General features: G+C 41.6%; 1 protein-coding gene across 4 annotated transcripts in view; it reads left to right on the plus strand.

Annotated features, from left to right (window-relative positions):
- LOC107520897 (mitochondrial intermediate peptidase) overlaps positions 1–13960 on the plus strand; it is a 152915-nt gene that overhangs the window by 26313 nt on the left and 112642 nt on the right. For all 4 annotated transcript variants that reach the window (XM_036228458.1, XM_036228459.1, XM_036228461.1 and 1 more), the window contains exons 8-10: positions 2525–2573; positions 4021–4081; positions 5209–5261. In XM_036228458.1, coding sequence (XP_036084351.1) covers positions 2525–2573; positions 4021–4081; positions 5209–5261 — 163 coding nt within the window. The remainder of the gene's footprint in view (positions 1–2524; positions 2574–4020; positions 4082–5208; positions 5262–13960) is intronic.

Raw genomic sequence — 13960 nt, forward strand, 5'->3', positions numbered from 1 at the left:
GATTTATAATGTATAAGGGAAAATGGTATACAACAATGATATAAATGTATATAGTAAGTTTCTTCAAAGGCATTTATTAAATTACCATTATAATTGAGACACTGAGTCAGGATAAGCGTGGTCGTGATGATGGTTCAGATTCTAGATAATTTTGAGACTTGGTGGTGGGTTGAGAGTGAGGAGGGTTTTCCCAGGGTTTTTCCTCCAGGAGATGGGAAGTCACTGGAGCATTTTGGGCATCTCACTTATATACATAACAGTGAGATGTGAAGTGAGAGTTAATGTAAGTCACATACTGCTGACATCGAGATAGACTGCAGAGAGCAAGAGTGGAAGGGGACCTTTTAGACCTTCTACAGTCATCATGACTAGAAGGTGGCAGCTTGGCCGAGGTGCTGGTGGCAGTGGAGGTGGTCAGATGTGGCCAGAGTCTGAGTGTGTAGCATCGTGAGGGGACAGCCGAGCTGTTGTCTTGAGCAAGTGGCAAAGCAGAGCGAGTCACTTGTTAGCTGAGATGGGGCGGACCAGGAGCTTGGTCTGGGTCAGGTTAGGTGTGAGAATTGGTGTTCAGGTGTCAGTGTGGGGATAGACATTTGGGGCTTTCTTTAAAGTCACGAGGCTTTGAGATGGCCAAGGAAGTGCATGCATTTAAGGAAGAGCAGAAGTCCTCGGACTGAGCTCGGGGGCCCACCAAGCATAGGAAGTCAGAGGTCCGAAGAAGTGCCAGTGAAGGCCACCGAGTAGGAGCGGCCAGGGAAGAGGAAAGTGGACAGAGCATGCAGTTCTGGAAGCCACACGAAATGCTGAGAGCAGGTCAGAGCTGGAGGAGGTTGGGGATTGACCATTGGCTCGAGTGATGCTGACTGGAGGCCACCGGACCTGCGGCTGTAAATGCCAACTGTTGATGTCAGCAAATCACCATCACTCACCAAGCAGTTAGTGTGGTAACACGGCGTGTTTGGAGTTAAGTGGTCACATGCAGTGTGGCCTGTGTCCTGGAAGGACTTCAAATTTAGTCAGGGCTCAGATATATACATATAAAGATAGGTAACGATCCAGGTCAGTGTCTTTTTGGTGCCAAGCGGGTGGTATAGACGAAACAATGCCGTAGGATTTGGGGAATTTGGGAGGTTTGTCCATTTATTTGATGCTTGTGTGGCTGTCGAAGGTTTCAGGAGGGAAGCGAAACTGGAGATGGGCAGTGGGGGATGCTGGGCTTTTAGCAGAGAGGAGGAGGGTGGAAAGGGAGTAGGCAGAGGGCGAGGTGAGCGTTCGTGTGACAGGTGATTAGGAAACAGTTTTCCAGCGAGGCACTTACTTATTTTGGGGGGTTTCAAATTCATTCTTTTTAGCATGCCGATTTTTCAGTTAAATTAATTGCAGAAAATTTTCATATGTAAGATAACTAGCAAAACAGAATGGGTGAAAGTTAGTGAAAAAAAAAAAAGGTTATTTAGAAATTAAAAGCATACACAGAGATTTATTTGAAAACAGCTCTCCGTGGTAGCTGGTATGATATCCTGAAACGAAATCTCATTTTAAACTAAATAACAGGTTTTTCTCCACCCTATAATTCTTAATACCATCTAATATGGTACATAAGGCAGAGCGTTTAGGGTTATTGTATACAAGGCTTGTACCTCATGGCGACAGTGACAAGAGACCCCATGGTTTCTTGGTTTAGGTTAACCTCCATTCTTTTGTGAGCCTTTTATTTAACTCAGAAAGGAGCTAGATTGAATAGGGCAAGAAACTTAAAACCATATAAAAAGTCATCTGGAAAATATAAAAACAGCGTTCGTGGCAAACTCTAAAATACATATAAAAGCTCTACATACCTACTTCAATGGCAAAAAGTACTACATTCATAAATACACATGAAAACATTCCTATCATGGGGAATAATAATAATTACGCTATACAGTATGGTCTTTATGGTCTTTATGGGTTTGTAAAGTATGAAGATTTATGGCTGAATTATTTGAAATATTTAAAAAAATTCTAACATCTTAAAATTTTAATGCTCTAATTTTTCCATACTTTAGGTATTGATTCTGAATAGAATATTCTACAGCTGTATATAAAAATTAATACAGTTTTAAAATCTAATTTTTAGTGTTTCTAAATTGTGATTTTTATCAATAAATTAGAGTTTAGCTATCTCTTTAAAATTCCAAAAAATTAGATATGTCTAAAAAACTTTTCTCATTCACATGAATAGAAACACCTTGAAATTTTTAGTTTTATTCTTTATCTTCCCATTAACTCTTCATTTTGGGTATCACCTCAGACTTCGTATTATTGCTATGTTAGTTTAATTTGTTTTTTTCTGATAAAGAGATCATCATCTAGAAATATTTATTATATATGCGTAGTGTATGTTAGCAATCCTGCCTCCCCTTTGAAAATCATCATTTTAAGGGCATTGTAGTATATAATTATGATCATCACATTATAATTTTAATAAGTATGTTCATTTTATTTTATGTAGTTAAAGTTATTTTCTTTTGGATTTCATTTTTAGAGACCGTCATGGAGTTCCTCGAGAAACTATCTGACAAACTTTTGGAAAGGTTAGTTTTTATTCTACTCTTAAGTTTTGTTTTGTTTTGTTTTGATTTTTAAGATATTTTCTTAATTTTTACCTACCGAGAATCTAGGCGTTGGAATCTTGGGTCTGGTCGGCGCACTGTTCATCCAGCGATCATGTGAACGAGCTGTGAGGTTCACTTGGAGAGCACGGAGCTGTCTTCCTGAGCTGACTGTCGAAAACTTAGACCTTCCCTCTGATTCATCATGTGCCTTTAGGAACCCATCATTTTTTGATGTGTAATTTTAAATGTTTCTAAACCTTTTGAAACTATTTATTTTAGCCTGTACTATCAGTTTTATGTGAAGTTCAGAAAGTAGTGTTTTTCTTCTTTTGGCCTAAATATCGGCAGCCCACGGATGTGGTAAATCGATCTGTGTTTTGATTTTGTGTATTTTAAGAATGCTCTGCTTCGCCGTTTGTGACTTCAGACCCGAAGTGCTTTGCCTTCTACATAAGTCCCTTTGCCGTGTGCCCGCCCACCCTCCTCCCCTCTGCCCGGTCTCTGGTCATGTCACTTGTCCTTCACGAGCATTCTTCTAGCGCTTTCTTGAGGGGCAGTGCTCCGGTAGGCATCAGATGCCTGCAATTCCAGGACAAGGAGTATCGTGGTTTGTGAAAGGGGGTCACATTCTCTCATTTCTTTCTTATGACGCTAACATTTCGTTTGCCTTTCTGACTACACCAACATGTTAAATGGTAGCTCAAATTTCCATTTTCCATTATGAACTCTTGCCTCTAATCGGATTATATTTATAAACTTTTTTCAATCCAGCGAACCACTGTGGCTTTGATATAATGAAAAGGAAGTGTTAATTATGCAGTCATTTGGGAATTTATTTTACTTTGCTTTGTTGGTTAAGTGTTACTATTCTTTCTCTACTTGTATGTAGCTTAGATTATATTTCGAGCAAACATCTTCAGATTTTTAGTTATATATAGGAGTTAATTCTAACAGAAACTTCATATTCCAAAATATTAAGCATGCATTTGATTTTTGCCCATGTAGTGTTTTTCTGTAGGGAAAAATTATGATTAGTAATCTTTAGTCTATGTTAATATTTTTTAATAGGAAGTAATTTGTTAGTTTCTTACCTTTTTAAGGTATAGCAAAAAGTAGTGATTTAAAGTTTTCAGATTAATACTTTGTATGTTTCTGGAACATTGCTGATTTTTCCAGGCTTCAGTACTTTCAAGACATATCTGTGCCAAGATGCTTTTTATTGTAGAAATTGTAGTCATTTACTGATGTATATGTTACTCTCTTGCTTAACATATGTAAAATTAGGATTAATACTGGTCTATATTCATACTATGAATTACTTCTAATTTTATCATGAATATCGGAAAGTAACGTGTGCAAACTAGCTCTTTTATAACATAATGGCTAAAATTTTGTTCTAACGATTAATGACAAACATGTTTTACAGAACTACGAAAGATTTTGAGATGATACGAGGGATGAAAATGAAACTAAATCCTCATAATTCTGTAAGTGACTATATTACTATTTTTACTGTAATATAGACAGCCCCTGCCCTCATGAACCTTCCATTCCAGGGGAAGAAAACAGTAAACAGACATGTGCTGTGACATATGGTGATAAGGGCTGTAGGGCGGAGAACGCGGAGGGAAGGGGGTGGCGGCCCTTTTATCTGGATCGGGCAGTAAGAGGACACAAGCAGGGACTCGGAGGAAGCGAAGGAGCACGTCGTGGAGACAGCGCAGGGACGAGCTCTCTAAGTGGAAGGGCCGGCGGGCGTGGAGGCCGGCGGCAGGGGCTGGCCCGTGCGAACAGGAACGGTGAGGCGGACAGTGTGGCCAGGTGCAGTGAGGGACGGGAGAGACGCAGGAGGAGGCTCAGGGCACAGTGCGGGGAGATCGGGTCACGTCGGGGGGAAACGGGAAAGCGTCGGTGGGCAGCAGTGACTTTTCCAAAACCGTCCAGGCCGCGTGGGTTGAACACTTGATCCCAGGCGGTCTGACTTCGCAGCCTGGTCTCGTACCCACTCTTTTTGTCCCCTGCTCAGTGTGTGGGGTGGATGAGCTTTCCAGGTGTTCAAACATTCCTTTCTCTCATCATTCTGTACCAGTTGTCAAAGACGATCATTATTATAATACTTCTTTATGACATGTTTTCTTTGCCAAGACTAGAGTTAATTCTGCTTTAGTTACATTTGAAATAGTTGCTATCATTTTGAGGATCCGCACTAAGGTTCTTGCTTAAATTAAGGAAAAATCCTAATCTTATCTTTAGAACGCTAATCTTACCTGCAGTATGTCTTATGGATTAATACATGGGCTACATTTTGGGAGAAATTTCAGCATAGCTAATTTAATCTATTGATGTTGACTTTTATTAGTTTACATTTTAAAATCACATTTATTTACCGTTTCTCCTAATTCTGGGATTATGCCATATCTATACCTTTCTTCTCATTGATTACAGAGAGGTCAAAATAAAGAGGCAGGTATTTCCTGCAAACTCATGAATTTTTAGCGTTTGTATACAACTTTACTGATACAATAACAGGTTTACATTTACAAGCTAGCTAAATTATTGACAAAAATTCTGAAATAGTCAATAGCTTTTATAACGATGAATTTTTCCGTTGTAGGAATTGATGCCTTGGGATCCCGCCTACTACAGTGGTGTGATTCGCGCAGAGAGGTAAGGTTTTGAAAAATACTCGTATGTGAGAAGGAAGAAAGACATTAACATTTATGGATCACTTTGCACCTTAATTATGCAACTGCTTTCTTGACTCAGTTGCCTGCCTTACAACCCCGCATGTTCCGACATTCGGGCCCTGGGCTGGCATGGTCGGCGTCTGCCCACATATTTTAAAATCTGGATTACAAAGCTGTGCTGTCAGCCATAGTGCCATGCTGTGCCCCTCCCCACAAGCCTTTTCGGTGGCTTCTGTCATTTTCTTGTCTGAGACTCTAAGATTAATCTCCAGGTTCTCTTACTAGAGGGGGTGAATACCTGTAGGTGGCCAGCAGCCCCCTAGTTCTGGGGTTGAGGCGAGGCTTGAATGGTAGAAGGCTCAGAAAGAGCCGATGAAGAAGACGACTTCGGAGAGAATAAATAAGATTATTCCATATCGTGAGCCTTTTTGGACGATGGGTGTGTGATGTCCTTGGAAGGTGCTTTCTCGTACAATGTCTCATCATCATTGATATATGGTTAATATGTTGGCGGATAAACCAAGTATCAGTAGGAGGGCTGAGTTGAAGTGAAATATTACTAGTCCGGATGTTAATAGTGGGGCTAATAGGGCTCCTGTGAGGGGTCACGGGCTTGGATTTACTATGTGGTATGCGTGAGTTTGGTGGGTCATTAGGTGTTATCGTGTAGGTATAGGCTGACTAGTAGAGTAAACACGTAAGCTTGAATTAGGGCTGCCGCGAACTCAAGGATTAGACTTTGAGCATTTTGCGGGGGGCTGAGACTTCGCTAGAACCCTCGCTGTACCCTGTTTCTGGCCAAGAGTAGGTGCTCAGCAAACATCTGTCAAACCAGCGAAGGAATAAGTAGTAGTTGGCATGGCGCTGTGTGATTTTCTTACATTTTCTCATTTTTCTTTGAACATATCATCAACACATTATTGACACATCTGAAAGGATATAAATGAAATAAATACTTTGGAAACTTAAGTTGATTGAAGTGTTCCTCTGGCTTCTCTATTCTCCTGTGTTTATTATATTGTGGCAGAGTAGTAGATATTTTTTTTTCCCTAAAAATTCTCTATTTCTGTCATTTTTTATATTTGCGTGTAAACCCAAGAAAATGGAGGCCTGTTTAAAGTGGACACCTTTAAAAATGTTTATGTTCCAAGCAACTTTATATGTGCAATAGGAATTTTTTAAAAATCTTAGAATTCTATCCTTTAACACATTAACATTTTTTTTCTTATAGTTCATTTTGGAAAGGTGCAATTTAACTAAGAGTTAAGATTGATTTAGAGAATGGAAGAAAATAAAAGTTTTGTGCCTTTTTCTCCATTAAGGCATATTGGCACATCATGATAATATATTTTGTTTGGCATTAGACTTTAAAGTCTTTTTGTTGCTGTATATTATTCAAGCATCCAGTACTAAGTACCTCACTAAAATTAGACTGTGTTTATTTAATGATTTCTTTTGGCGTTTGCCATAAAACAGGAAACAGTAACTTTATATGTTCTTTTCTACACCAGCAGGAAGAGGTGTGTTAACATCAGTTAGTGCGTCGAAAACGTACCCACTACATTTTTATTCATTTCCCCTCTTTGGCTTCTCCATTACCTCTCTGTTCCCCAAACCAATCTTATGTACAAAGCATAATCGTCTCATAACCAGGTAATAATACTTCATCAGCTACTGTGTATTTTTTTATACACGTATCCCAAATTCAGCATCAGTCATCTTCTCTATGAAAGCACGTAAACTGTTTTTCAAAATTTGAAATAATTGGATCGTGATCAACAGTGAGTTCTTAACATAAGATATAGATATGGCTTAACAGAAAATGCTGTTCCACAAATGTGTTTTATGGCTGTAAAACTGCAGACCTGCTCCTTAGAGTTGCATAAAAAATGTAATTGCTTAAAGTTCTTTCAAAGAAAGAGTTGGCTCGGTCTCTTGGCCTATTAAGATGTAGCTTAAAGAAATACTAAACATTTTTTCTTAATGCTTTCCAAATTTATATAAAGTATTTTATTTGATTTTTGACTTTGGAAAGTAATATGTTAAATGTATTTGTTTCTTTCTATTTTTTTGCTACTGTGATATTTATGTGGCATTTCTTTATATTATACCCCTTACCCCTTATTATTTTAATTAATGCCTTTGCCTTAAATTTAAGTGATATTTTTGTCATTTAACTGTACTCTAAGTATAGCCTGTTCAAGTGGTGGTTCTGTGGAGATTACATATGAATATTTGAAGATTTGGAAAGATGTAATCAACCGAATTGAAAATATATGCATTAATTAAGGGTAGAGATCCCTGAGAAATTTGATAATAATTTTAAAAACTATTGAATAAAGGGTAGTGACTCCCTCTTTTTCGTTTCTACCAAAAATAAAACACTGAAAAACCTTTATGTTGCTGACTGACTCTGAAGTCAGTATTTCGAGGTCTCCTAGCCCCCAGATAAGTTGGGGGTTCTCACCCCTGTACACCAACCACAGGGATGGGGTCTTATTGTCCAGATTGGCCATTGAAAACAGTAGGAAGCACTGAGGCAGTGAGGCAGAGTGGCCAGGAGCATGTGTGCTGAAGTCGGAGGGATCTGGGCCAGTCCTGGGTCCACTGCTGGAGGAGCCGTATGCGACCTTTGGAAAGCTGCTTATCTTCTCTGAGTCACATAGCAAGATCATCGTCATCCCTACCTCACAGGATGTATTGTTAGTACTAAAGTAACATTATTCTATGGAATAGGCCATCTGTGGACATCCTTCTAGAGAATGGTCCATTCTAAGAGATGCTTCTTAAGTGTTCTCGAAAATCTTCTGGAGAGCTCAGTTCTCCCTAAAACTTCTCTAGGAAAATATTCACTTAAAATGTAATGAACGCATCGTCTTAGTTGTAGAATGCTTCTCAGAGACGCTGTCGATGGCAGAGAGGGCGCTGGCTCGGGGAGTCCGTCTTGCCAGTGTGCCCAGCCCCGCCGTGCTCGGGGTGCAGGTGCAGCTGGCCGGCAGGACAGCTCACGCGGGCCCCTTCTCTCGTAAAGCTGTGAAGTCACTACTTCAAAATAACATCGGACTTGTCATTCAGGCCTCTAGGATCTGATCATAACGAAAAATACACGCACACCCAGTTGCCCGTTGGGTGGAGCCCGCCGTCCTGGTTCTCCCCCTCCACTCCTCTCCCTCCACAGCTTACCCGAGCCAACTAAAGTCTCCGTGCCCCAGCCAGAGAGTTTCTGCCTCGGAAGAGCCTGTGTTCCCTTTGCCCTCCTTCACTGTCTTCCCTGTGACGCTCTGCCAAGTGCGCACTCTGGCGAGCCTGCAGGTCTTCCCCAGCCCGTGCATGCTTCCGCCATGCTTACAGCCCGTCCTGTGTGCTTCTAATTATGTGCTCTTCATGTCACTTGGATAGATATGTCTTGTCAACTGTTGTCTTAAAGCTCTTGGGAACAAAGTTTGCCTTTTTGCAGTTCGAATACGTACTCTGGGCTCTCAGTAAACTGCTTGTGTCAAGAGAAGGTCACTGCCACCCATCCAGTGCCGACAGCAGTCTCCAGTATGGGGCGTAGTAAAAGAAACTTTACTGAGGTGAACAATTTGCAAACCTGGGAAACGCAGCCTCTGGAAGAAACAGAAAGGGCGCTCTCTCGAGACTAAAGGGATACCCACTCGTGTAGAGAAAGTGCCTGTCCTAGTCTCTGATCAGTCCATTTTTATGCAGAAGAGGAATCCAGATTTACACAGTTTGATTGGTTCAAATAGCACTATCCCAATTGGTTGGAATCGTGCATCCTGATTGGTTGGTAAAGATGCAGATGAGGATACCGCTGCACATGGGGCAGGTCTCAGCCCATTTGTCAAAATACAATTCCAGGAAGACTTTATAAGGTTTGACTCACAGGGCAGAAACACAGTGCCGGAGGCTGGGCAGGCAGCTCAGTGTGCAGTTTTTCCCTGATAGGCATTGTGCGTGAGAGGCCCCCTGTAAACATGGCTGCTAGACTCTGGTTATGAATTTGGGCCCAGTTAACCACCAGGAATCCTTTATGGCAGGTATATTCCCTCTGAAGGTCCACAGTTGATAGCCCTTGTTCAAACCTGTGTCTAAGCCAGTAATTCTTATTAAGCAGTCTAGTGATACATCTTTGTAAAGAGAGTATCGTGTTTTTGTGAATGATGTTTTTCATCTATCAGATTTGTTGAAAAGCATTGTGACCCTCTGAGGGTCTTCGTGATGCTAGTTGGTTGACTGAAGTTTCCACCAGGTTTGTTGGTTCTTTGAGTAAGAAATCACCAGCTGTTGCAAGAACAGGGTGTAACCTACCTGATCTCCACCAGGGGCTTTAGTTTATTTCATTAAAGTTTCAATACTGGTTCCTTTATTTTACTATTAACTCAGTAAAAGAGCCAAGAAAAGGAATGCAGAGATGCTTCAGATGGGATTATAAGAATTGGGGGTTTTGAACATCTTAAGTAGCTTAAAAGGCAAATGATTGAGTTTGGTTTGAGGTTTCCATAACCTTAATTGACATGAGTAGGCCGAGAAACACAGGTAATGAGTGAGAAAAAGGAAAACAGTTTGGGTTTGAGGTTAGAAGAGTGGAAAACAGTGAAGACTTCTAAATCCTTGTTGAAATTCCTAAATTCCTCTACTTTCAAATAAACACTTAAATGTGTGGCTTGACACACACACACACACACACACACCCCACCCACAAAGAAGGGGCTTTCTTCGATTTGAGCTTTTCTTTGAGTTAACCCCAGGGTCTTTTCTTTCTTTCTTTTTTGTCCTTTTATGTTAAATATTTCAGATTATTAGAAGTAAGACGAGAAATTGACGCGTTTTAAAGCTGTTGAAGGTTTTGACCCTGGAAAGCAGTCTCATGCGTGACTGATGGTAAACCTTAAGGAGTAGCTAATTTTTTTTTTTTTTTCTTTTCGAGGCTTAGTGGTTGATTCTTCTTGGACGAGTAGAAGTAATTCTTTAAATTATAAAAAGTATAGTGAAATTACTTTATTTTAAAATTCAATTTTATTTTTGAACAGACAGTATATTCACATGGTTCACAAAATCAAAACCACATCAGAAAGGTTGACCCCAGACTGTCCCTGTTCACAGCGGTCCGCCCTGCCCCTGCCCCCAGAGGTGACCATTTTACAGCTGTTTGATGTATCACTCCAACGCGTGGTTCTTGATTTTAATGCTTGGGGACTTGACTTCTCGTCTGCCAATAATGAGTTTCAGTGAATCGTTTTATTTATTTTGGTGCTGTTTTGTATAAAGGTATCACTGGGAAGTAGAATTCAGTATTGTCTATTCCTTGCTAAGGTATATCCTCAAAATCTCATGAGCATCCACATGATGAAAGACGAATGTTTTGTGTTTTAAACTATTCAGAAAACATTGGACTCTCACAGAAGGATGGTATTGTGGTATTTCAAGAGAATAAAACCTTTTGTTTGATATAGGAAATTGTATATTTTGTTAGTATTTGTGTAGTGCTTTCAATTAAAAAATTAGCCTTTATTATGAAAACTTTCAAAATAAACAGAAATAGGATCATATCCGTAATCTGGGAAATATAAATATTCGTCTCCCAGATTCAGAAATTATCAAACTTTTGCCGTATTTGCTTCATTTGTTTTTCTTTTCCTTTTATTTCTTCCTTCTTATTACTAAAATACTTTAAATTGCATGCTAGACCTCACGTCATCTCACTCTTACATATTTATTATGTATCTCTAAAAACTATGGGAATTTTCTTTCACAAATCCAGTACCGTCGTTACCTAAATAAAGTTCAAGGCAGTGTGTCGGCGTCATCTAACGTCCGGTCTGTGTTCACGCCTCCCCGACAGCATCAGATCTGTATTCTCCCCAGATGGCGTGTTGGAGCCAGACAAGGCCCCCACGTCTTGTTTGGTGTCTCTGTCCCCTGCGCCTCGGCACGCCTCCCGCCCCTCCCCCACCCGCCACCTTTGTTTTTTTTTTTTTATGTTACCTTCTCGGTGAAGAGACCAGGCGGTTGGTCCTACAGAAGTTCCACACGTCTTGGATTGGTCCGGTTGCTTTCTTGCGGTGTCCTTTTGCTGGTTTCTTGATTCCCATAATTCCCGTGCACCGGATGTTAATTCGTGCCCCTCCCCCTCCTCTTCCTTGTTGTTTTTGGCTGTTCTGTCTCACCGTTGTTTCGCATCTGGCTATTTAATCTCGCACGTTGACATAACTGACAAAGCCGAATGAGAGAGACTGTCACAAGTAGAGGTCTCACTGCTGTCCTGCGATCTGGCTCAGCTGTGATGAGGGTTTTGTCACCTAGTGCCACATCAGTGTCATAGCATCGGACTTTCCCTGTGAGGTCGGGCCTGCTGGTTCCCTTTCCTGCTTCTCTAGAGTGATGATGAAATTGTACCGTATTTGTGAACTTTAGTTTTGATTTATGCTAAATACAGTTTCCGGTAAACTGTGTAGCTAATCCGATTAAGGAAAATCCTTCCGGGTTACCAGAAAGTCTGGGTGGAGCCGTTTTCCTGCAGAGGTCAAGGTAGAACCAAACTGGCAATGGCTGTTTTTTTTTTACAAAACAAAGGAAAACAGATCTTTTTTATTTTCAGTACAATGTAATTACCCGAAAGGTAAACAGGTTTCTAGCATCGTTCAGTTCTTTTACTGCTCCCTTACCTTTATGTAACCAGATAAAACAGGAGCTCTCCCTGTGGCTTTAAGACTAAACATTTCAAAATGCCAGCCAACTCTCACTTTATAATCACGCTTAGATAATCACTCCTGATGCCAAAAACATTCTTTCGTGTTATTTTGATAGAGTTAAAAATAGTTCCTCTGACAATCTCGTCACATAGGCTGCGTTTTTCAGGCCCTCTCTTTCCCTGGCCCACACACGTGCCCTGGCAGGCTCTCCCCGCGTTCCACCACGAGCCCCTGTGAGCGCTTGCCGTTTGTGCATGTGTTATCTGTCACACTTGCTTTAACTCTCTGCACGGACCAGGGAAAGACCGAAGCCTGTGTTTATCTGCAGTTTCAGCCTGGATTCACTGACTGTACTTAATCGTGTGTTTTATTTTCACTAAGTTCAACGTCAAGACTTCTGAACATGGTTTCCAATTTCTTTCTTTACCTTAATTCAGAGGTAGAAACATAAGTCTAACTCACAGAGTGTGCTTCATTAATACAGGAATACACTGATGTAAAAGAAAGACTCAAATTATCACATGAAGAATTCTTCAACTGAAAATCTTTCATTGACTCTTTCTGTACTTATAACAATGATAATTAGCATTCGTGATGAGGATATTGAGCTCTTGCTAAATTCTGTTGTTCTTAATAAGAAAGGCCTACTTTTACCATGTTGATTATAATATATTTAGTTCTTTGAAAATTTCTTAACCCATATGTAGCATATTTTTTAACCAAAACAAAAAACAAATAAATATTAAACGTCATTTAGCAATGATGGTGGACAATAATTTTCTTCCTGTTTCTTTGTGAGAAAGAGTAATCAAAAGATTCTTATTTCTGGATTCAAATCAGTAGAACATATTGACAAAAAATATCAGTAATACTCTTGTAAAACTGTAGAAGAGTTAGAGGCAATGAAAGGGATAGGAATGAAACGAAACCCTTGAAATACACTTCAGTTTTACAATGTTTATGTTGGGCTCCGGCTCTGATGTGCCGTAAGGTTTTACATGTTGCCCGTCATGCTTTTCTGTTTTGGGTTCTCTGGGTGGTACAGGAAAAAGTTCTTGTAAGTTGTGTCTATGCAGAGAAGACAGAGCCGCCGGCAGGTCTTCTCGGCCAGACTTTGAGGAGTCTGGTGCTGTAGCCGCAGGCACGGCTTTTGCATGGGGAGCACAGGGGTGTGAAGATTGTCCTGAGCTGTGGCTTATGTGGCCCTTGGCAGTGGGGCTCAGTGACCTGTGACCGACCGCTCAGGTGTCCTGTGTATTATTATTTCACACTGTGTTGACGATGTAAGCCGAGCACGAGAGGCAGGGGCCTCAGCATTGGGCTGCTTCCCAACTGGCGTGTCACATGGGACTGTTCCCCGGGCGCCTCACGCCTGGGTCGTAGCTGCTGGCAGCACCTCGTGGCCTTCGGGACCTGTCGCAGCCTCCCCGGACCTCCGCCTCCAGCAGTTCTTCAGGAACGGAATTTCCTCCCTATTCGTGACAGTCACTGAAGGCGAGGAGGAGCAGGCGGGTGTGTGTGACTTGTCCTGCTTTTGAAGTGGCCGAGTGAGGTATGAGGCCGTCCTTGCTGGACCGAGGCTGCGCGCCGTGTCGGCGTTAACGCCCGTGAGCCTTTGCTCGTGCTCTTTCTTCTAGAATGCTCTCCCCCTGCACCAGGGAACCCATCTTTCCCGCGCCCACCTCAGCTGCCCCCGCTCTTCGAAGCTCTCCCTCGCCTGACATTCTCATCCTCTCTGTCTGGCAGGCGGGGCTCGCCACCGCCCGCCTCTGTCCCCAGCCATCTGTGCCCTTCTGTCACACCTCCGATTGCTCGGGTTAGCCGCTCTTTCGGTGGCATGTCTTACCCTTCCTGCGTGGAGGAGGAACCGGACACGTAGTAGGTGACTAGCGAATGTTTACTGCGTGGCCTCAAGCCTCTTGCCAGAAGCCACTGTGACGTCCGGGGGGCCTGCTCTTGTCCAGGCACCAGGCCGGCTTTGGAC

Source organism: Rousettus aegyptiacus, unplaced genomic scaffold, assembly GCF_014176215.1.
Source record: "Rousettus aegyptiacus isolate mRouAeg1 unplaced genomic scaffold, mRouAeg1.p scaffold_m13_p_11, whole genome shotgun sequence".
Classification (NCBI taxonomy): Eukaryota; Metazoa; Chordata; class Mammalia; order Chiroptera; family Pteropodidae; genus Rousettus; species Rousettus aegyptiacus.